Raw genomic sequence first — 25,521 nt, 5'->3', positions numbered from 1 at the left:
GTTGTGAGAGCATGTGTTGGCGCTTTAATTATGTTATAAAACCTTAGCGCGCCGCTGAAGTGTATATAAAGGGTACCAGTTGTTGGCGCTTTATTGTTATTGTGTCGACATCAGAATGGCTCGTACAAAGCAGACAGCACGTAAGTCTACCGGAGGAAAGGCTCCTCGTAAACAGCTTGCCACTAAGGCTGCCAGGAAGAGTGCCCCAGCAACTGGCGGTGTGAAAAAACCCCATCGTTACAGGCCTGGTACCGTAGCTCTGCGAGAGATCAGACGTTACCAGAAATCCACTGAACTTCTCATCAGAAAACTTCCCTTCCAACGTCTTGTTCGTGAGATCGCTCAGGATTTCAAGACTGATCTTCGTTTCCAGAGCTCTGCCGTAATGGCTTTACAGGAGGCCAGCGAGGCTTACTTGGTCGGTCTTTTCGAGGATACCAACTTGTGCGCTATCCACGCCAAGAGAGTGACCATCATGCCCAAGGACATCCAGCTTGCTCGCCGTATCCGTGGTGAGAGAGCCTAAATTGGAAATAATGAAGCTACTGCTTTAGCCCAACGGCCCTTTTCAGGGCCTCTAAATTTTTTCGTAAAGTTCTACTTAAACCTATAGTCAAGATGAAGGACACACGTTAGTTTTGACTGGAATTTTTCCTTTTTCCCACAGCTTTCGAAATGATGGCACCTTTTCTTTTATTATAAGTTTTGAAATTTTTATTTTTTCATCTTCTGATCGATTCTTAGCACCCCATTTGAAATTTTCGCGAAAGATTCATATGATTACGTAAGTAGTTCGGCATTTGCCATTTATGCTGCTAAAGACGAAAGAATTTTAGCTCCCCGCCCTCCCATGAATCCTAAAACTTCCTTTCTTTTAGATTTTCCATAAATCCCAGCAGTGGACCGCGCATTAAATCAGGAGGTCGTAAGTTGTGCTCGAGATGATAGCTAGATTGCCCAAGTCACGCAACAAATCTTTTTTCTCGTAATTGTACACACTCAGGTGTGGAGAATACATTCACAAAATTAGTTTTATGGGATTCTTAAGCCAGGTGATTGATTTATGATTTGGCTGTTGTTTCTAGCATATCTTACGACCACCTTATTTTGTTACTCTCACATTGTTTGTTCAATATTTTCTATGTTGCAATACATTAAAGTCTAAATCTTCTATCCACGTGTCATTTTCGTTATTACTATATATGCGTGTGTATTTAGCAGTATGGAGACAATCCCTTTACATTAGATTTTCGCAGAAAATGAGGACAGTAAACTTTATTTCAACTTAGCAACGACTCATAGATATTTGAGGTTTCAGAATTTCAAAAGATCACATACGCACCCACCTGCATAAAATATTTCGGCGGAATTATGTAAGCACGTATCAAAGCCTCATAACTTTATTTTTACAAAGGAGTTTGGGGAATTTTAATTTTTTTCTTTTTTGCATAGTCATATCAATTCCACAATGCAGAAGACAGAATCGAAAAGAAATTGTAAAAGTTCGTAAAAATAAAGGTTATGAGGGGTTTTAGCAGGTGCTTACATCATGATTCCGTTATGGTTTGGTCTATTCCAGTAAAGACAATTTATCTTATACCAACTTCTAATACTACTATCATAACAACATGACTTCCATCGCTTCGGAAACAACGGAAAGAGCTGTAAACAACTATATACCAACAGCGTGAACTGTGTAAATATGAGGGCACGTATAAAATAGAAAACGCTGTGCATGGGAAACGAAACGAAAATCGGTTTTATGTTCCTTGGAATAAAATTTATTAATATTGCACTCTGTAATATGGTGGGCTGGCAGAAATGTTAGCATGCTGGACAAAATGCTTTGTGGCATTTTTGTTTGTCTTAACATAAGTCATTTATCACTTGCAGTGTGTCACCTTTCTCTGTGTCTATCACTATTTTGTTTCAACAGATCTAATAGAAAATTACTCATTTGTCGTCTCCCATCATTCTAGCATATCCTGACGGAGATCTTCCAGTCTGAAGCATTGTGTTTTATAATGGGAAATAAGCCAACGGATCTGTGCGTCTAGAAATTTCTAGGGGGCCATCCCATTAGATATGTAGCTTTAGTTAGCTTGGTTTTTTTATTTCTTTCATGACAAGATAATAACAGACGTCATTTGTATTTCAACGTTGCAAAATAACATATCACTTGTTAATCAACACAGCTTTTTCTTAACACAGTCAGTTGTATGGTATAGTTACTGACAGCCAAGTACCGTAATTATAGACATAACTGATGTCTGATAGACTGCATGAGAAAAATGTTTTTTTCTTTGATAGGTGAGAGTTAGTTCCCCTGATTATTTATTATATATGTTCATCTCTCCTCTCTATCGATCCCTACATACATACATTAATATGTACATAAAAACTTATATGCATAAAGAAATTACAGAAAATAGGACGTTGTATGACATGAGACAATGGGGATACATAGTCAGTGCTCAGTTCGAATTAGTGTCTAAACGTCCAGTTTTCAAATGTAGGGATGTGATAGATTTTGAAATAAAGACTGGCTATAGGCAATGTACTAATCAAGTTTCTATGTACATAAACTGGCAGGCAAAATGTATATCAGGTAATATTAAGGTATATTTATGCTTATACAATGTATAGAGATGAACAAGTACATAATGGAGCACATAGGGAAAAGTTTCGACTGTGGGGAGATGTTAATAGTTGCGATGTAAACAGGTAGACAACCGCCACTCAGGATAAGGCAGGAAAGAAGTCCATAGTGTTCATATGACAGTTTGGTTGGTAAATTAATAGTGTAACATAAAAAATACTTCAGAAAATCCACACATCTCTTTAACCATTAACTGCTGAATTACATCCCTTGAGTAACTTTGCATACATCAGGGAGATGCTGAGACCCCCTTCGGTCGTTACTGACCATGGGATTGCACCTAGAAAGTTACCCTCCCAGGTACAAGTCCGGGCAAGGTTGTTTATGGAAAACTGAGCCAGTCAGGCGGACCTGGCATTGACCATGTTCGGATGGTGCTTTTTCCGTGTCAATGGCATGGGAGCCAATTAGGGGGCACTGCCCACACATACGGTATTGGTTTCACTTGACTCAACAGGTCTTCTCAAGCATATCATATCGTCTGATGCAACAGGGGTACTCATAACTGGGATAGACATGCATGGCTGCGATCTCATTTCAGCTGTCGGGTCTTCTCAATCACAGCATATCTCCAATGGTCTTGCTCTCCTGTCATTGCATCTGTGAGGTCCAATGTTTGTAGGTCATGCTTCACCACCTCATTCCATGTTTTCCTGGGTCTACCTCTTCCACAGGTTCCTTCCACAGTTAGGGAGTGGCACTTCCTCACATAGCTGTCCTCATCCATACCTAACACATGACCATACCAGTGCAGTCATCTATCTTGCACGCCACATTTGATGCTTCTTACGTCCAACATTTCTCCCAGGGCGCTTACACTCTGTTGTGTATGCACACTGACATTACACATACAGTGGATCATACCAGCTTCATTTCCATCAAGCTTATGCATGTCCTCAGCAATCATGGCCCATGTTTTACTGCCATATAGCATAGCAGTTCGCACATATGCATCGTACAGTCTACCTTTCATCCTGAGTAGAGGCCCTTAGTAGCAAATGCACCAAGGCAAAAGAGAACGCCCCCTGCCCTTCCTTCCTTCCTTCCCTCACTTCTCCTCTCACCCTTCCTGCTCTGGTCAGGCCCCTTGACTATTGACATTGCAACCCTTTCCTCACATGCACCCCCCTTCGATCTCAAAGATTACCGCCTCACTTTACTATACCTCCAAATCTGCCATTCACTCGGGTGTGTTGTTATGCATATTTTTTGTATGTATGTGTAAGTGGCATTCTCTCTCTCACACACACATCTTTCATATACACGTAGATGCATGCATCTTTTATATATTTGCATGTGTGTGAGAGAGAGTGAAGGTGTGTTGTCATGTATCTGGAAGTGGCACTCTCTCTCTCACTATCTTTCATATTCACATCCTTACATAAATACATATACATACATCTTTTTTGCGTGTGTGTGTGAGAGTGAGTGAGTGAAGATGTGTTGTCATGTATGCATTTTTCGCATGTATGTGTAAGTGGCAGTCACTCTCTCACACACACACATTATCTTTCATATACACATACATACATAAATATCCAGTGTTAATAAGTCAAGTTGCTCCAAGAATATTTAGAATAGGTAATTATATCAGCATATAATATTTTTCAATCCATATCCACGAATAAATCCTGATAAGACGAGTTGTTTCAAAAATATTCAAAATATGTATTGGAAGTTTATCAAGATATAACATTTTCTAATTCCTATCCAAGTAGAAATATTGACATCAGATTTAAATATGATATATCGAGTGTACTCTAGCTAATTCTATTAGGTCCATTCCACGAACAATTTGAATAATTCGTGTCAATATCTCTAACTTATGTCACGGGAATATTGAACTTTAAACTTTATTAAGTTTACCGTATAAACTGAAAAATATCCTACAGTGTATATTGCGTAAAGGACCGAATGAATAAATGACTTTGGGCGTGCATCCATATGAAGTCCTTTCGTTATTTAGAAACCTTACTGTTTCTTTTTCTTCTGAAAATTACATATGTTGCGTGCAACATCGAATTTTAAGTTTTACGCTATAGTACAGGGATAAAAGAGAGAAAATGCCAGTTAGGGTTATGAGTTAGCAAGTACGGTGTTATTGTAAATATTTACCGAATGTTTATCTCATCACAATTGTTTATTAACAACCAACCTTTGTGTGAAAGTGTTGGTGTGAATGCGTGCGCGACAGGACCGTACACAGAAATTTTGTGTAGAAAAGTACTTTTACATACCTTACTGTCAACTCATTGGATTAATCTCAAAGTTTTTTGGTAACAACATATTCTCTTTTCTAATTAAATATTCAAAAAGAGAGAAAATGCCACCTTCTCGTTTGCAAGAGATATTAATTTTTCATTATTAATCTTCTTTATTAATGTTTTATTATCACAAGTAAAAAGTATTTATCTTTACTTAAAAAAAAAAAAAAGTGGTAGGGTCATAGACGAGTGACGGAGAATTATTCAATATCGTGTTTGCTTCTATGAGAATCGTCTACCTTTAAAGCAAAAAAAAAACAAAAAACAAAACTGACGTGTACGACAGGTATGTAAAATATATTTCTGTTTACTTTCTCTTCTCGGCAATTCATTTTCAGTTTTAGACAACAAGATGAGGTGGTGCAGGGTGTGTGAATCAATTTTGGAGTTCTTCATAGAAAATTTGAAGACTGTAATGATCAATGTGTCTGATAGTATTCCACTGATGAGATATCTCATGACTCTACCCTCATCAACCCTTCCACAAATACTGGGCAGAGAAAGTGGATGGATTTCGAAGTAAAACAAGGAAACTTGTTTAATCTAGGTTATGAGATGTCATTCTGAAATAAAATGAGAATCAGTGGTGGGGTACTAAACTGTAGTTAGACACCATATACAAGGTATTTTTGTAAATTTTCTTTTTTATTTAAACATCTTTCCTTGGTTCAACATGATTTTTATTTCCATTTGAAATGTCATAAAAATCCATAATGAACATGCTTTACATTGTAAGCTTGTTCATTCAAGATTAATCAATGCTTAAACACAACCCATGCCCCCACCCAACAAAATACCATATTTATTCATACATAATTTGCAATCATAACAATATTCATATACAACACTCACATGATATCAAGACAAGAAGATACATACAGGTACACAACACACACACACACACACACACATATATATATATACTCTTAAAATAAAAACCAATATATTGTTGTAGGACACTTGTGTCATAGAGCACTCAACTGTACAGGTGAAGCTTTGCCTAAAGACAAATCATAACATAATTTATTGCTTCCATGCTGGTGTGGTCATAACAAATTCGTCTTAAGATTAACAAGGCTTAGCTGGCACAGTCGAGTGCTATATGATGCAAGTAATGTTCACCACTATGGTGGTTTTTATTTCAAAATTATCTTCACTCTCTTATCTGATCAAAACATTACTTGTTGAAACATTACAACATAGTGTATATACATACATACATATACTATATATATATACACACACACAAACACACGAAGGACCTTCCAAAGCACTGACAAAGCTTTGATCAACTCAGCATATATAAGACACTTGTCCAAGATACTATGCAGTGGGAATGAACCAATCCTATGTGGTTTGAAAGCAAACTTCTTTATCACACAGCCAAGTGATGAATGTTTTGAAAGGGCAATTTTATTAAAATATAAATACAATTGTGGATAGGATATATATAACATATAGAGTCAAGTAGTTGCTCTTATATACTGTTACATGGTAGGTCATGTGTGAATACATTTACAGTTAGGCAAGATATTTCTTTTATTTGTGGTTACATAAGACAAAGATTTTTAGAATCAATTTTGAGAGAAAGATTTCCACAGATATCACAGTGTTATGGTTTCTCACCCGTGTGAATATGTTTATGGTTGGTGTTACTGTGAGAGAATGATTTACCACAGATATCACATTCAAATGGTTTCTCTCCAGTATGAATACATTTGTGATCAGCTAAATTCTCACTTCAAGAGAATCATTTACCATAGAAATCACAGTGAAATGGCTGCTTCCCTGTGTGAATACATTTATGTTTGGTTAAAGTGCTATGAAGAGAGAATGATTTACTACAGATATCGCATTCAAATGGCTTCTCTCCTGTGTGAGTACGCTTGTGATCAGTTAAATTCCCAATTTGACAGAATGGTTTACCACAAATATCACAGTGAAATGGCTTCTCCCCAGTATGAATACGCTTGTGGACAGTTAAATTGCTACTTCGAGAGAATGATTTACCACAGATATCACAATTAAATGGCTTCTCTCCAGTATGAATACGTTTGTGATTAGTTAAATTCCTTCTTTCAGAGAACGATTTACCACAGATATCACAGTGAAATGGCCTCTCTCCAGTATGAATACGCTTGTGAGATACTAAGGCACTTCGAAAAGAGAATGATTTACCACAGATATCACAGTGAAATGGTTTCTCTCCTGTATGAATACGCTTGTGAGATGTTAAAGAACTTCCAGCAGGAAATGATTTACCGCAGATATCACAATCAAATGGCTTCTCTCCTGTATGAATACGTTTGTGATAAGTTAAACAGCTACTTTGAGAGAATGATTTACCACAGATATCACAGTAAACTGGCTTCTCCCCCGTATGAATACGTTTGTGAGATATTAAGGCACTCCCACAAGAGCATAATTTACCACAGATATCACAGTGAAATAGCCTCTTTCCAGAATGAATACGTTTGTGTTTAGTCAAATCAATTCGAACAGAGAATGATTCACCACAGATATCACAGTGAAATGGCTTCTCTCCTGTATGTATACGTTTGTGTGTAGTTAAACTATGTTTGTAAGTGAAAAACGTTTTACAGATATTGCACTGATATCTTGATTGTGGTTTCTCTTTCGACATCTCTTTGCAATAACAATATATTTTTCAGTTTTCTCACACAATCCATTTGTCCATTATTTTACTTTTATCATCACATGGATACATTTCCTATTTTCATTCAAAAGTTTATTGCTAACAAATAATTTTACAACTCTATTTCCATCAACTGCAATCTCTGGTAATATCTGAAGATGCTGTAGGATTCTTTATAAAATTATCCAAGTTTAATTGGTGTACAATATCACATTGTAGACATTCCAAATATTTAAGGAGAGAAACGTTGCTATCAATCTCAGTTCAGAAGAAATATTTTACTGTAATTCTCTACAGTTATGAAATCTTTTCTGTACAATATTTTCTTTCAGTTTTAAAAGGTGATAAATACTGATGATGGAAGCAATGCCATGATGCTAATGTCGTCCGATCATCTGAAATAAAAGAGAGAAATGACAGTGTAAGATATAGAGGACATTTTTTTTTTACTTCTCTCTCTCTCTCTCTTATTTTCAGCCATAGTATATCTGGGATTGCTTTATTGGTATCAAACATAATCCCTCACTCAGTTTAACACCCCTCCCCCACCACCGCTGGTGCTTTGGGCATCTTTAGTAGTATCCACCTCATTGCAAGAATCCAGGCGATGTCTCCTATCTGAAACTTTCCCTCCACACCACCACTACCATCTAGTTTTTGAGACCCTAAAATAGATCATAGACATTACCCCTTTTCCCTTCGACTATGACATCATCATCATCACCATCAATATTTAAGTCTGTTATCCATGCTAGTATGGGTTGGGTAATTTGACAGAAGCTGGCAAGCCAGAGAACTGCACCCTGCTCTACTGTCTGCTCTGCCATGGTTTTAACAGATAGATACCTTTCTTAATGTCAACCCAGTGTTCTGGGTGCTTTTTAATTAGCATGAGCCAACACTCTTGAGATCATGTGTAGGCTTGAAAGAAATGAAGCTAGTATGATCCGCTGGGTGTGTAATGTCAGTGTGCATACACGACAGAGTGCAAGCACCCTGAAAGAAAAGTTGAACATAAGAAGCAGCAAATGTAGTGTACAAGAGAGACAACTGTGCTGGTATAGTCATGTGTTACGTATGGATGAGGACAGCTGTGTGAGGAAGTGCCACACCCTAACTGTGGAAGAGGTAGACCCAGGAAGACATGGGATGAGGTGGTAAAGCATGACCTTCGAACGTTAGGCCTCATAGAAGCAATGACAGGAGACCGAGACCTTTGGATTGAGAAGACCAAGCAACTAAAGTGAGATCACAGCCATGGCCGATGCAATCATAGGTGTGGCCAGTGCCAGGTCTGCCTGACTGGCCTGTGCTAGTGGCACGTAAAAAACACCCACTACACTCGTGGAGTGGTTGATGTTAGGAAGAGCATCCAGCTGTAGAAACATTGCTAGATCAGATTGGAGCCTGGTGCAGCCATCTGGCTCTCCAGACCTCAGTCAAACCGTCCAACCCATGCCAGCATGGAAAACAGATGATGATGATGATATACACCTATGTATGTGCACACACGTATATGTATATGTTTACATATATATATGCTTACACACACACACACATATATATATATATATATATATATATATATATATATATATATAGGCGCAGGAGTGGCTGTGTGGTAAGTAGCTTGCTTATCAACCACATGGTTATGGGTTCAGTCCCACTGCGTGGCACCTTGGGCAAGTGTCTTCTAGTATAGCCTTGGGCCGACCAAAGCCTTGTGAGTGGATTTGGTAGACGGAAACTGAAAGAAGCCCATCGTATATATGTATATATATATGAATGTGTGTGTATATGTTTGTGTGTCTGTGTTTGTCCCCCCAACATCGCTTGACAACAAATGCCGGTGTGCTTACGTCCCCATAACTTAGCGGTTCGGCAAAAGAGACCGATAGAATAAGTACTAGGCTTACAAAGAATAAGTCCTGGGGTCGGTCTGCTCGACTAAAGCTGGTGCTCCAGCATGGCCGCAGTCAAATGACTGAAACAAGTAAAAGAGTATATACATACATACATTACAGATTCAAGCCATCAATGGAACTGTAAAGATATGTAAAACTTTCCAAAAATTTAGCACATAAATACATATGCATGCATCTAGACATAAAAACGCATCCATAAAACAAACATACAAATCTGCGCATACACTAACACCAAATACTGCACACACACACATATGCACAAATACCTAGATGACGTTGATAAAAGTTCCAATGAAGGAGCCTTGAATCTATGTTAGAGTCCGGCTCTTTCTCTATGGAGAAGAAATAGAGAAATGAAACTGATTGATAGCATACATAGAGAGACAGAGTGAGAGAGAAACATGTAATGAATGAGAATAATGAAAAAAAGAAAAGATTCAAAAACATGACCAGAGGGACAAGTTTTCCTGCTTGAACAGTAGAAGGGAAAGAGTCATTCAGGTTTCTTTCTTCCATCAGAATACAGGAATGAAGAAGTGCCGTGGAAAGCAGGGAAGAAGACAGAAAGACAAATAGTATATATATCTTTGTGTGTATATATATATATATATCGTCATCATCATCATCCGTCGTTTAACGTCCGCTCTCCATGCTAGCACGGGTTGGACGATTTGACTGAGGACTGGTGAAACTAGATGGCTACACTAGACTCCAATCTGATTTGGCAGCATTTCTACAGCTGGATGCCCTTCCTAACGCCAACCACTCCGAGAGTGTAGTGGGTGTTTTTACGTGCCACCGGCACAAAGGCCAGTCAGGCAGTACTGGCAACGACCACGCTCAAAATGGTGTATTTTATGTGCCACCTGCACAAGAGCCAGTCCAGGGGCACTGGCAATGATCTCGCTTGAAAATCCTTGCACATGTCACGGGCACAAGTGCCAGAAAGGCGACGCTGGGCACAGGTGCCATCCCGATTTTGCTTTCGCTTGCCCCAATAAGTCTTCGCAACAAAATAAGCAACAAGGATATCTAGAGGTAATGCAGTACGATCGTTTCATGCAACTCCATTTAATTGAACAATGCAATCATTACATCAATTTAAAATGCAGAGCAATCCTCAGCTGCACAAAGACATAGAATTTAATTAAATTAGAACAGATGGACACATTAGTATAATTATACCTAAAGTCTCCAAGAAGTTAAGGAGATAGACAAAGAACATGTTGCTTTTACTACAACATATAAGTTACTGTAACTTATTTATTTATTATAACGAGAGGTAATATCAGGTGCAACTACCAAGTGGAAATAATCGCACAAATCATAGAACACTAAACCTTAGAAGTGAAGTAAGCTATCCTAGGTGTACACATGCACAAAACAAAGAAATATGATAGCAAGAGCCCCACATACCCACACAGCCACCACCGAAAAAAGAAAGGCTCTAACATTAACAACCATACATCATGAACATCATTTAACGTCCGTTTTCCATGCTGGCATGGGTTGGAAAGATTGACTGAAAACTGGTAAGCTGCACCAGGTTCCAATTTGATTTGGTATGGCTTTTACAGCGAGATACCCTTCCTAACATCAACCACTCCAAGAGTATAGTGGGTGATATTTACGTGCCATCAGCATGGGTGCCACTTATGTAACACTGGTATCAGCCACGATTACGATTTCACCTGGCTTGAAAGGTCTTCTCTAGCACAGTATGTCAACAAAGGTCTCAGTCATTTCTCACTGCCTCTGTGAGGCCCAACATTTGAAGGGTGCTTTTTACATGTAAGTTACACAACACTGGAATCAACCACAACTACGATTTCCCTTCGCTTTACAGGTCTTCTCATACACAGCATATTGTACACAATACATAATAATGCCCAAAGTAATAGGGTCCTCTCAAGTACGGCATATCACCCAATATTCAAAGGGTGCTTTTTATGGCACAGGTGAAAGTTATGCAACCCAGGTATCAGCCACGACTACAATTTCACTTGACTTGATGAGTCTTCTCAAGTACAACATATTGTACACAATACATAGTAATAGGAATTCAAGGACTATGGTACAATGTTGGATTTGGGGGACAAATAGTTTCCAACATTCTGAAGCAGTCCTACACTACGATCGAGAAACACTTTTTCAAGTCTACCAAATACCAAATACCCGCAATGTCCAGCTCACTTTTTCCACTAGTGCAGATAATAGGGACACGCAACGCAAGAAGACTACATCTCACTTCCGAAAGACTAATGAATCTAGAATAGACCAGAAAAATGAACTCATTGACGGCAATATTGATAATATTAAACTAGCTGACAGGACAAGAATAGTTAATAACAGAAGGGACTCGAATGCTAATACCAATATAACACACACTACGGGGTGGGGGTGGGGGGTAATAAACTAAGAGCCAGCAAATGAGGGAAGACAGGAAGTGTGAATCGCTAGAAATAGCAGACCACAAACACCTATGGATTGAAAGCTTACAAAATACGGCAGATTGTTAGAAACAAGCGCAGCAGAGTCATGTAGCAGGAACTATAACGCAATAAATAATAGGAACAGGGTACACGGTCTCTGTAATTGTGCTAGGAATAAAGTATGCACCTTAAACTCTAGATATTTGACAAAGAAACTAGTGAATAGATGCAAAATAACTTCTCAGTCTATGGAAGAAGACAGCTGCCCAAGCAGTGGGACAGAACCCAGATCCACCTGGTTGGGAAGCAAGCTTCTTTTCACACAGCCATACGTACACACACATTTATGTATTGGATACGCTGGCACATCACATACCGAATATACCATGTGTCAACATTATATAAAAGTCACAAATTACGGGATCTCAATGTCGTCACTTTTACTTTCTATCGCAATTCACTTTCATATTCTAAACAATTTATTTCCACTATTTTGGGACTGTAAACTGTATGTCAATTCAAATGTTTTTCAGGTATTCTTTCGTTGAGAACTGAAGTGCGGCATTTGTCCGAGATGATGGTAATTATAGTCGTGCTGAGCAACGTGTGATAGAAGCTGATGGAAAGTTCAAAGTAATAGAGCAGCCAGCTTGCGATTAGAGATAAATTTTACAGATCAACAATTATGGCCAAAATCACACGCACAAAGTTAAGCTAGAATTATAAATCTTTTAAACCATTTAATAAGTTGATCATAATCGTTGCACAACAAAATCATACTCGTGCACGATATTTATTTTAAAATTCCTAGGAAATCTGCATTAAGCTCAGCATATAAACTCTCATAGTTTATATTTTTGGAATTTTCTGAAAATTCTAACGAATTTGTATTCTACAGGGTGTCCACAAAATCTGGGTACATATGGATTAACATATACTTTAAGAAACTATTATTTCTTATATTTAACTGTTTATGTTATGATTTTATTTACTCCGTGTACTCATGTGGGAATTAACACATACTTTAAGAAATTATTATTTCTTATTTTTAATTGTTTATGCTACGATTTTATTTACTCCATATACCCAGACTTTGTGGACACCCTGTACAATCAGGAATTCACAAGGCTACGAAAAAATGTAATTTTTGTTGTTGTTGTTGTTGTTTTTTTATCATAGTTTAAAACAGGGTAACTGACAAGTTGTTAGTGACAACTCAGAAACTCAAAGCGATTGATTGCAAAATATTTGATCAAAACATTTATCTCCTTCTATCACTTCACATAGTGAATCTATTTACAAATAACAGATCGACATTTCAGTCTGGAAGTATTATCCTGTACAGCAAAACGACGACTTTCGGGAGCAAATATCTTTGTCCTAACATTGTTAGGTGTTTTCACTTGTAAAGAGTTGCTGTACCGTTGAAGAATAACAATTCTCTCACTTACACACATTATTACAGATTTATTATTCAAGGAAATCTTTGTCAACTTACCGTTCTTCACATGCAATTAGTCAGTGCACAATTAACAATTAAATCGACCTCTTCGTGGGACAAAGTATGAAGTTGTCCCCCTTTATATGCTGTGTATTTCTTAAATTCTCCGGTAGAAGGAGAGAGTTGCCAATTGAAACTTGCTAAAAAGCACAAATTAAAAGGGAAAAATACTTTAAAATAACACCGGAGCAAAAAAATCGAATAAACAGATGTAAATATCAAAAAAATTTATTAAAAAAAATTTCGGTTTAATTAAAATCAAATTTACGGTTATGAATTTGTGTTGCAAGATTCCTGATGTGAAATCGTGTGTAGAAACCGGTATTGTATTTCGGGACGGTAATTTTTTTTGCCAAATAAACACACGCACTATATATTTTTTCTTCACTCGTTTATTACTGTTCTTATTCTATTATTTTAACTCATGTCCCTGGTCCTGAAATCTTTCGTAACATATCTGCGACCACTTCAGCGACACTTTTCATTTTCATGTTAGTTTTTGCTCCACTTGAGCAGAACACACACGAAAACGAAAGTGTTGCTGAAGAGGTCACAGATGTGTGACGAAAGATTTCCAGACAATGGACATAGGTTAAAGTTTTTAAAAATAAGAACAGTAGGCGCAGGAGTGGCTGTGTGGTAAGTAGCTTGCTTACCGACCACATGGTTCTGGGTTCAGTCCCCACTGCGTGGCACCTTGGGTAAGTGTCTTCTACTATAGCCCAGGGCCGACCAAAGCTTTGTGAGTGGATTTGGTAGATGGAAACTGAAAGAAGCCTGTCGTATATATGTATATATATATGTGTGTGTGTGCATATGTTTGTGTTTGTCCCCCCCAACATCGCTTGACAACAGATGCTGGTGCGTTTACGTCCCCGTAATTTAGCGGTTCTTACAAAGAATAAGTCCTGGGGTCGATTTGTTCGACTAAAGGCGGTGCTCCAGCATGGCCGCAGTCAAATGACTGAAACAAGTAAAAGAGAGAACGAGAGTAATAAACAAGTGAAAAAATATATAGTGCATGTGTTTATTTGGCAAAAAAAAAAAAGGCCGTCCCGAAATACAACAATAAAATCTAATTAACATTCTTCTTTTCGGTGAACTTGCAAGAGACAAACTGTAGACGAGGACTTGCAAAGTAGATAATGAAGTGGTCGACAGAAAAGAGACTAGCTTTAATTGTGGTTTGTATCCTCTCATACGTTGCAAATTATTTAACACAAAATATTCAACACTTCAAAACATCCTTGTTTGCGGTTATTTTTATGTTTAGCATAACAAAAGCTGTATTCCATAATGTTCTGGAAGAACTAATTAAAAGTGAAAAAAAAACTGAAAACTGAAAGCACTGTAAAACAACACCGATTGCAGTATTTCTTGCAATCTCCCCCAGTGAAAGCTGTGCATTGGAGATTGGGTGTGCAAGGTGAGGTGCTGAATGTTTCTCTATTAGATATTTTCCACATGGTGTTGGGTTCAGACAGCGACATGATGATACATCTTGCTTCAGTGGAAGCCTGACTAGAACTGACTAAAAAACTTCCCCATGTCTGGTGATAGGCAGCAGCATGTGTTTATGCACAAGTTAAAGTAGTTGGCTACACTAACTAAATCATGCATAGATGGATAACTGTTCTGCCAAAGGGAAATAGTACTCCTACATTCCATTTATTTTCATTCCTTAATATTTTAGATCTAGAAAAAACTCTGTCAAAGCATTTATGATACATGTATTTTCTTTTCCCTTATTTTCCTACTCAAAGAATTATAGGTGCTGGTACAGTAATGAGCCACATCAAGCATTCAATTCGCAGAAGAAAGGTTAGGTGATGTTTGAAAGAGTATGATCAAGAATACAAGTGGCCAAATGTGGTTCCACCAAAAGATCTCTACTGTGGAGATCAAGGACTCTTTCTACATTGAGAGATTACAACTCCTGTATTTTAGACTTGTGGTTAGAAAGTTGCATAAAAGACTCACAAGGCAGATTCTTCAAGCCTAACTAAAAGGCAGTCCTAGGGATAGACCAAGAAATAGATGATTGGATAATAGTCATTATTTCAGTTGCTTATACTTCAGATTCCAACTGGAGACTGAAATGATCATTGTCTCTGATTGTACCCTTGTAATGAGGTATCTCAGGTCCCTACCCACATCAACCCTTCCACAAGTACTGGCCAGAGAATGTGGATGGATTTCTAAGTAAAACAAGGAAACCTGTTTAGTGTATGCTAGGAGATGTCATTGTGAAATAAAATGAAAATCAGTGGTGGGGGTACCAAACTGTAGTTAGAAGCCACATGTACAAGGTATTTTGTAAATTTTCTTTGTTATTTAAACATCTTTCCTTGGTTCAATACAATCTTTATTTCCATTTGAAAGGTCATAAAAGTCCCTGTAATCAACCCGTTTTATATTGCAAGTTTGTTCATCCAGGATTAATCAATGCTTAAACACAATCCATGCCCCCACCCCACACAATACCATATTTACTCATATAATTTGCAATCCTAATGACATTCATATGCAACAATCATGTGATATCAAGACAAGAAGATACAGACATACATGTATATAACACAGACACATGCATGAATATATGTATATAATGTCAAAATAAAAACCATCATAGTGTTGTAGGACACATGTAGCATAGAGTACTTGACTGTATGGGCTAAGCCTCATCTATCTTAAGACAAATTTCAACATAATTTATTGCTTCCAGGCTGGCATGGCCATTACAAATTCGTTCAAACATTGGCGAGGCTTAGCCTGCACAGTTAAGTGCAGTACAATAGAAGTAACCTGCACTACTACAGTAGTTTTTATTTTAAGATTATCTTCACTCTCTTACCTCATCAAAACATTACTTGCTGAAACAATACAACATAAATTATTGGGTCATCCCATAAATAACACGGTTTTTTCAATTGTATGAACTAAAAGTCAGAGGGGAAGTTGGAAGGGAACAGGATGTAATTTTACCTTGTTTTCATTCTCAGTGCAAGTTTGGAAGAGTCCACTTTGATTTTAACAGTTATTTTTTCAAAGCTATTGTGGAAGTGACAAAGGAGCATATTCAGCATATTTTGATTTATGAGTTCAATAAAGGCAACAACACAACGGAAAATGCAAGGAATACTAATGCAGCATATGGGGATTGGAAAATAAGCATAAGCCAGTGTCAACGGTGGTTCCAGAAATTCCGAGCCGGATACTACAGCCTAGAAGACGAGCCTCATCCTGGAAGATCTGTAGAGCTCGATGAGGAGGTCCTGCAAACCCTGGTGGAACAAAATCCCATTGTAACTATTGAGAAGACAGCAGAGAAGCTTGGATTTGGTCATTCAACACTTCATCAACACCTGCATAACATCAGAAAATGACCATCTTTGGTTTCAAGACGAAAGATGGTCTACCATCAGGATAATGCTTGCCACATGCAGCGATAACATTCCGACAGCTGGAGCAGTTTGCCCAATCTGATTATCATTTATTTTGCAGACTTCAAAATCACTTGGACAGGAAAAATATGAATTCTGTAGATGAGGTCAGAACAGTACTAGAAGAGTATTTTTCGTCACACACAAGTGGATTTTAGAAGAGGGGCATTGCAAATATACCAGCTAGATGGCAGAGCATTGAAGAAAATGAAGGAGAGTATGTTTTAGATTAAAAAGAACTTTATCTTAATTTTGAAAAATAAATATTAAAAAAAAACGCATTATTTATGGGATGACCCAATACATACATACATATATACACACACACAGGTTTTTCTCAAGTTGCCATCTACCAAATACACTAGCAAGGCTTTGGTCAGTTCAGGGTATATAAGACACTTATCCAAGATGTTATGCAGTGGGAATGAACCCAAACCCATGTGGTTTGAAAGCAAACTTCTTTATCACACAGCCAAGTGATGAACATTTTGAAAGTGTGATTTTATTAAAATATAAATAAAGTTATGGTAGGATATATATAAAATATAGAGTCGAATAGTTGCTCTTATATATTGTTACATCGTAGGTTGTGTGTGAATACATTTATAGTTATATAAGATAATCTTTATTAATGGTTAAATAAGACAATAATCTTTAGAAGCAATTTTGACAGTATTTATATCCAGTTTTAATATAATGTACCATATCCTTGTATGTTATAACAGGCTACAAAGAGAGAACATGGCTATAAAACAATTACTCAAAGAACCATGATCATATGATTTATGTCAAATGTCCGTCGATTATTAGCAAAAACTTGCAGATCTGCCTTTGTACATGCCAACTGTTTAGCAATAATATTTTTACTGAATTTAAGTTTATTGGTAAGACTTCTGTTGTCTCATATGTATTTTCAGATTGTTCTTTTCCTTAGTAGAAAAACTTTCTCTCTGAGACACTAGCAACTCAATCACATCATTCTCTGACTTTTTCAAATCCTACATCCTTTGCAAGTGTCACAATATCCTTCCGAATTTCATGTAGACTTTCTGCTTGAGGAAAACTTGTAAAGTCACAGATACAATCTGGCCATATACTTTCCCAAGTACTATTCAAAGTTGAAGGTTTCACTTCATCTTATCATTCAGCTATATTACACACAGTATTCATTATGTTGAATTTCCTCCAGAAATCTCTAATTGTAGGTTTCTCCTCCCTGTCAATTGCTTTCATATGTTGTTTGAAAGTTTTTCTCATATATGCACTTTGAAAGTTCTCATCAATGCTTATCAGTTAACAAGATAGTGTACCATCGTCTTTAACTTTTAGCATGGGTTCTCCTGCTATTTTTAACTTCACTTGTTTCCACTGACCTTTCACAAATGATAGACTGCATTACTTATTTGCTTTAAACCACATTCTTGACCAAGTACTTCGTCCATCGAATTTACTATCCAGAACTATTTGCACATCCTTTTAGTCTCTTTGTTAGTATTGTTATGTCATCCATGAATATCTTCTTAGGTGATTTCTCTTGAGCTGTAATAACTACAACAATTCCAGTCTCAAGATGATACCAGTCTGTTGTGAAATTTTCTCTCATGAACCACATTTTGAAATTGTTATAGCAGCTCCTCATCAGATCCTTAATTTTCTCTCATATATAAAAGAAGTCCATAGCTTCCATCTAAAATTTGTATGGTGCAGAACTGTTATAACATGCATGTACACGTCTGGTGAAAAATGCTATTATACAAATAAATAGTTGGTTGTGGTTATCTAAAATAACTTATCGCAGAAATATATGTTGAGACAGAACGCACTCTGTACTACTCAAACATACTACTCACACACTATCTACTCTCTCTCTCTCTCCGTCCCTCTCTCTCCATCCCTCTCTCTCTTATAAAACGCCTTCAAAGTTCTTTTCGTACTGGCTTCAGATTTTGGATTACATCAACTCCCAGTGCTTGACTGGTACTTATTTTATGGACCTCAAATGGGTGAAAGATAAAGTTGACCACAGCAGAATTTGAACTCAGAAGATAAAGACAGATGAAATGCTACTAAGCATTTTGCTCAGTGCCGTAGCAATTCAGCCAGTTCACCGCCTTAGGTTCTACACACATCACATTCCCTATATTCTTCCTTTCGCCTTACTGCCTTTAGGCCTACTTGATAGCTTCTTTACAGGCAAGGGAAACTGAAGGAAAATCCAATAGCAGTTATGATTAATTATCCAAAACAAATATGTAGTAATTCTGAGTTAAAGACATAAATACACATACAAAAACACACACGTGTTGGCATACATGCTGATATGTAGTTGTATTCAAGAGTTGTTGGGTCAATAGTGGTGATGATGTGGGTTGCATTGGTTTAGATGTGATGGTGGGCAGGTACTGCTGGGGGTGTGGTGGTTATATCATTTTGGCTATCCCAAGTCAATCCCCATAGACCTAAGATCGAAGGCATTTCATTCAACTTCCAAAATACACCAGGACACCTTATTATAGGCTTTTATTTGAAATGTATTTGCTTATCTATTTCCAACTATGGCGAAGGTGCGTGTCTTAGTGGTTAGGCCATTCAGCCCATGTGTCTGAGTATGTGAGTTCGATTCCCAACAGTGCACTGTATCCTTGGGGCAAACACTTTATTTCACACTGCTCTAATTCACTCGGCTAATAAGTCGTACCTGTAATTCAAATGGCCAGCATTGTCACATTCTGTGTCCTGCTGACTCTCCCTGAAAACTGCATTAAAGATACGTGTGTCTGTGTCTGTGCAGTTCTTCAGTGCTCAGCCACTTGCACATTAGTTTCATGAGCAGGCTGTTCCATTAACTGGATCAATTAGGACCCTTGTCATTGTAACCAAGAGTGCCATTTCAGATATTGTTCCTGTTATTGTTGGTGTTGGTAATGATGACAGAAACACACATGCACACATTCATGTATGCATATATTTGAGGCGAGATGACAAAGGACAGACATACCTAGCACCCTGCCGTAATCAAGAAAGTACATACTCTACTGCAGAAGTTTTAAGACTGATCCTTCTGGTGGTGAAAAGCTCTCATGAAAGTGCCACAGAAAAGCACCCATGTGGCGTCATGTAAAAGTTCCCGTACAGTCCTATGTAAAGGTGCCCATGTGGTGTCACATGAAAGCACCCAGCACTCTGGAAAGTGGTTGGTGTTAGGAAGGCCATCCAGCTGTAGAAACCATGCAAAATTAGATTGTGGTCAAACCATCCAGCCCATACCAGCAGGGACAATGGACGTTAAATGATGATGATGATATATATACACACTTGTTTTATGTTCATTATATATACCTACGCATACAGAATGTGGCAATAACATGTATCTCAAAGAAAGAACAATGATTATAGAGAAGAGTTGATGGATTTCCTGATTTATCAGAATAAAAGACATGAAAATATTGGTTGTTTTCAGATGCAATGAACTTTGACAAAGATATAGTCACATTTTTTATATGCATAGATATATGTCTATTCAAGTGACAGTTTTGAGAGAATGATTTACCCTAAACAGCAGAATGATATGGCTTCTTCCCTGTGTGAATACGTTTGTGCATAGTTAATTTACCTTTTGCAGGGAATGATTTACCACAGGTATCACAGTGAAATGGCTTCTCCCCTGTGTGAATACGTACGTGCAGACTTAATTTACCTTTCTCGGAGAATGATTTCCCACAGATATCACACTGATATGGCTTCTCCCCTGTATGAATACGTTCATGTTTGGTTAAAGTGCCACTTTGAGAGAATGATTTACCACAGATATCACAGTGAAAAGGCTTCTCTCCTGTATGAATACGTTGATGTTTAATTAATATGCTACCTGCAGAAAATGATTTACCACAAATATCACAGTGAAATGGCTTCTCTCCTGTGTGAATACGTATGTGCATGGTTAATTTGCCATTTTCAGAGAATGATTTACCACAGACATCACAGTGATATGGTTTCTCCCCTGTATGAATACGTTCATGTTTGGTTAAAGTGCTACTCTGAGAGAATGATTTACCACAGATATTACACTGAAATGGCTTCTCTCCAGTATGAATACGCTTGTGAGATGTTAAGCCACTTCCAACAGAGAATAATTTACCACAGATATCACAGTGAAACGGTTTCTCTCCAGTATGAATACGCTTGTGAGATATTAAAGCACTTCCAACAGAGAATGATTTACCACAGATATCACAATCAAACGGCTTCTCTCCTGTATGAATACGTTTGTGATAAGTCAAAACGCTACTTTGAGAGAATGATTTCCCACATATATCACAGTGAAATGGCTTCTCCCCCGTATGAATACGTTTGTGAGATATTAAGGCACTTCCACAAGAGGATAATTTACCACAGATATCACAGTGAAATAGCTTCTCTCTAATATGAATACGTTTGTGCTTAGTTATGTCACTTCGAACAGGGAATGATTCACCACAGATATCACAGTGAAATGGCTTCTCTCCTGTATGTATACGTTTGTGAGTAGTTAAACTATGTTTGTAAGTGAAAAACGTTTTACAGATATCACACTGATATCTTGATTGTGGTTTCTCTTTTGACATCACCTCTTTATAAAAATATATTCTACAGCTTTCTCAGACAATCCTCATTTTGCTTTTATCAGCACAATATATGCCAAAGCATTTCCTGTTCAATTCCACAGTTTATTCCTTTATTACTGTTCTCTTTCCTTCGGCTGCAATCTTTGTTAATATCTGAAGATGCTGTAAGATTCTTTTCAAAATTACCGAAGTTTGATTTCTGTATAAAATCACTCTGTAGACATTCCAAACATTTAAGAAGAGAAATGTTGCTATCAATCTCACTTCAGAAGAAATATTTCACTGTAATTCTCTAGGATTATTAAAAATCTATTCTGAACAATATTTTCTTTCAGTTTTAGAAGGTGATAAATATTCATGGAAACAATACTGTGATGCCAATGTCATCTGATATTCTGAAATAAAAGAGAGAAACAACAGTGTAAGATTTAGAGGACATTTTAAAAGCAGAGATGAAACAGTGGATTACAACTAAAACCATCACCGTTACTAAGACCAACTCTAACATTATGTCAGGTTTGGAATACCAACATCATTCTAGAGGCTATGCTTCTCATAATGTGTCTATGTAAATATATCATCATCATCATCTTGTATGTGTCTAAATATATATGTCATGGTCTCTTCTATGCCCTTAATTATAATTGTATTTTATACTATTATAAATTCTCTATATATGAATTTACCTTAATAGGTCTATATTATATGCTGGCCACTGATAAAATCTTTGATCATTTTTATCCTTTATTATTACATATATATATATATATATATATATTCATTCTTCCTTTTTACTTGTTTCAGTCATTTGACTGTGGCCATGCTGGAGCACCACCTTTTAGTTGAAGAAATCAACCCCAGGATTTATTCTTTGTATGCCTAGTCCTTATTCTCTTTTGCCAAACTGTAAACAGACACATATACATATATATATATATATATACTGGCAGTATAGCCCGGCGCTGCCCGGGATTAAGCTAGGATTATTAAGTGATCAAGTGCTTTATTTAAAACCAAAATAAGTAACATGGACATCAGATTTGAGCAAAATCCGTTGAAATTGGTTTGGCTGAAAATGGTTTGCTGGCAATTTGATTGGGAAATCCCATATGGAATCAGTTTATTGGTTATTTCCACTCATTGACTGTTTTTTTTTAAAGTTGCATTAGAGATCTGCCTAGGAAAAGGTTGATCTGAAGGTTTGCATTGGGGATCTGGATTGGAGTAACTTAGGAAAACTTACCAACACCCTTAACCAAAAAATAAGGGGCCTGTCCCTTCTAGGTTAACTCTAACCCTAACCCTAACACCAACCCTAATCCTAATCCTAACCCTAACACTAACCTTAACCCTAACCCTAAAACCCTAATTCCCAGTGTATTCAAACCATACCATAAATCTAACTACAACCTTAAATACATAAACTACAAAAGCATTCAACCCAAATGCATAACTCAATCCATAGTCAGAAACATTTCCACTTGCATATCCAGATTGTCGGTAATAAGGACATTTTTAAAGAAAACAATAATTGCTATAATAAAGCTTTAGAAGATGCAGGATACAAAGATAAAATATTACATAGCTCAGTGAACCAAACCAAAATGGATAAATGTAATAAGGTAATCTGTAGAATAGCAAATTACTCCCCCGCCCACAAAAAAAAATAACCATAACAACCAGATGCACCCCCATAACAGAATAGAGAAAACAACAAGAAAAGTGGTGGGGGTGAATACACAGGATACAACCAAAAAAATATACAGTTTATACAGTAGCAAAAAACATTCAAACAAGAGGGAATATCAGGTATAGTGGAGATAATGGCAGAAACCATAGAACGCTGAATCTTATGCCAGGCGTACACATACGCAAAACGTAAAGAAATATGATAGCAAGAGCCCCACGCACCTGGACGGCAACAAAAGAAAAAAGAAAGGACTTAACATTAACAACCACACATCATTTAATATCCATTTTCAATTGTTGGCAAGAATTGGATGGTTTGACTGAAAATTGGTAAGCTGGGGAGCTGCACCGGGTTCCAATCTGATTTGGCACGGATTCTCTGGCTGAATGCCCTTCCTAACATCAATTCCTCCAAGTATGTAGTCGTTGACATTTACGTGCGACCAGCATCGGTGCTAGTTATGTAAAACCAGCATCAGCTACGACTACAATTTCATCAGGTTTGCTCAAGCACAGTATATCGACAAAGGTCTCAGTCATTTGTCAATATGAGGGACAATTCTATAGGACCGCCACATTTAGTTGACAAATATATTAAGGCAAACACAAGTAAAACGCAAATTCTTTCCACTTTAATGTGTTTGTATGTATTCAATTTCGATTTGTATATGTTCGTCAATTCGCTACGATCTCTTTAAAGCAAATAAAATCAAAAATTTTAATTGGGGGGGGGGGGGTATTGAAAAACCTCAATATATAACACTAACAAGTAGGGTATAAGGGAGAGATGGGCTAAAAATAACAGCTAGATAGCCTTTAAATCACGCACCATCAACCCTTTTTCCTTTGGTTTTAGCACAATCGTATGAATTCTCATGTGGAGAATATAAATTCGCAAAAAAATTTTCAAGAATTCCAAAAACTAAAAAAGTGATGGGAGCTTATATGGGGTGTTTAAACCAGAATTAAGGAATATAAAATAATTTAACAAAACATTTATCTCGTTATATCGCTTTATATGTAACAATGGAGTGTGTGTCTTTAAAAATACAGATCGACATTTCAGCCTGGAAGTATTATCCTTTCAAGTTGCGGAGTAAATATCTTTGTCCCAATGTTGTCGTGTGTTTTCACTTGAAAAGAGCTGCTGTACCGTTGAAGGATTCACAGAATAACAATTCTCTCACTTACATTATTACAGATTTATTATTCAAGTAAATCTTTGTCAACTTACCGTTCCTCATATGCAATTAGTCGGTGCACAATTAACAACAATTAAACTGACATCGTCCTAATCACGTATATCTTACAAAATATGAAGTTATTCCCCTTTATATGTGTATTATTTTAATTCTCCGGTAGAGGGAGAAAGAGGGTTGCCAATTGAAACTTGCTAAAAACACAAATTGAAAGTGAAAGGTACTTTGAAATCGCACGTGAGCAAATAAGCGAATAAACAGGTGTAAATATCTAAAGATTTATATTACAAATTTCAGTTCTACTTCAATTAAAATCAAACTAACATTCTTCTTTTTATGTTTACTCCTGTACGACATTGTCCGTGAACTTGCAAGAAACAAGCTGAAGACAAGGACGTTTATTGCAAACCAGTTAACGAACTGGGCGAAATAAAAGGGACTCTGGCTTCAGTTAGTGGTTTGCATCCTCTCTCACGCTTTAGATGTTTAACACACGATAATCTATACTTCAAAACATCCTCGTTTGGAGTTATTTTTACGCATAGCGTACGAAAAGCGGCATTCTTTCGGTATACCCCTCATGTCTGTCAAAATTCAATCATATGGGACTATATGATTGTTCGTTAATTTCCGTAGAAGATTTTTTATCTATTTACTTTTGTTTTCATGACGTTTTGAAGGCGACGTTTGATTTGAAGTGAGAGGAGAAAGAGAGTGAGGCTGTGTGTTATGTATTTTTTTTTTTTTTTGCATGTGTAGCGTACGCTTGAGGGAAATTCCTCTCTCTCTGTTACATATACATAAATACGGACGTAGTAGATAACAGCTAGTCTTCGGCCGCCCTTTTGGACCCTGTTGTGTCCACTACTCTGATTGGTTGGTATTGGGGCAATTTGTCTCTTGCTCTATTGTGCACCAATATGCAACCCAACCAGTTGCAGCCTTCAAATAAGGTCACGTGAGACAGTCTCTTCTAAACCTCAGTGTGAGCTGACTGCTCACTATAAAACTCTAGCTTCACACCATCTCGATGTTTTTCCGTTCCAGACCTTTTGAGGTCTAGCCACTGAACACAGGGGGGATGTACCAAATCCTTGTATGTTATAAAAGGCTACAAACAGAGAATCTGGCTATAAAACAATTGTTCAA

General features: G+C 37.2%; 3 protein-coding genes across 3 annotated transcripts; 1 reads left to right on the top strand and 2 right to left on the bottom strand.

Moving 5' to 3' along the window:
* Positions 1–84: 84 nt before the first annotated feature.
* Positions 85–527, top strand: LOC149130555 (histone H3). Its single transcript, XM_089344070.1, has one exon. The coding sequence runs from the start codon at positions 116–118 to the stop codon at positions 524–526; it is 411 nt and encodes a 136-aa protein (XP_089200196.1). The 5' UTR covers positions 85–115; the 3' UTR covers position 527.
* Positions 528–6,318: 5,791 nt separating this feature from the next.
* Positions 6,319–16,955, bottom strand: LOC128251164 (uncharacterized). Its single transcript, XM_089344052.1, has 2 exons — positions 13,435–16,955; positions 6,319–7,974 (listed from the first exon to the last, which is right to left on the bottom strand). Exon 2 carries the CDS (start codon positions 7,565–7,567, stop codon positions 6,674–6,676), a length of 894 nt encoding a protein of 297 aa, XP_089200178.1. The 5' UTR covers positions 7,568–7,974; positions 13,435–16,955; the 3' UTR covers positions 6,319–6,673.
* A 589-nt stretch (positions 16,956–17,544) lies between these two features.
* Positions 17,545–25,245, bottom strand: LOC106874834 (uncharacterized). Its single transcript, XM_052977671.2, has 2 exons — positions 24,408–25,245; positions 17,545–21,879 (listed from the first exon to the last, which is right to left on the bottom strand). Exon 2 carries the CDS (start codon positions 21,482–21,484, stop codon positions 20,432–20,434), a length of 1,053 nt encoding a protein of 350 aa, XP_052833631.1. The 5' UTR covers positions 21,485–21,879; positions 24,408–25,245; the 3' UTR covers positions 17,545–20,431.
* Positions 25,246–25,521: the final 276 nt, after the last annotated feature.

Source organism: Octopus bimaculoides, chromosome 28, assembly GCF_046866305.1.
Source record: "Octopus bimaculoides isolate indiv1 chromosome 28, ASM4686630v1, whole genome shotgun sequence".
Taxonomy (NCBI): domain Eukaryota; kingdom Metazoa; phylum Mollusca; class Cephalopoda; order Octopoda; family Octopodidae; genus Octopus; species Octopus bimaculoides.
Note: the sequence above shows the minus strand (reverse complement) of the source record. Positions and strands in the feature narration are given on the sequence as shown.

Coding starts and splice junctions, on each gene's coding strand:
- LOC106874834 (XM_052977671.2), bottom strand. CDS start 21,484: ATGTCAAAAGAGAAACCACAATCAAGATATCAGTGTGATATCTGTAAA.
- LOC149130555 (XM_089344070.1), top strand. CDS start 116: ATGGCTCGTACAAAGCAGACAGCACGTAAGTCTACCGGAGGAAAGGCT.
- LOC128251164 (XM_089344052.1), bottom strand. CDS start 7,567: ATGTCGAAAGAGAAACCACAATCAAGATATCAGTGCAATATCTGTAAA.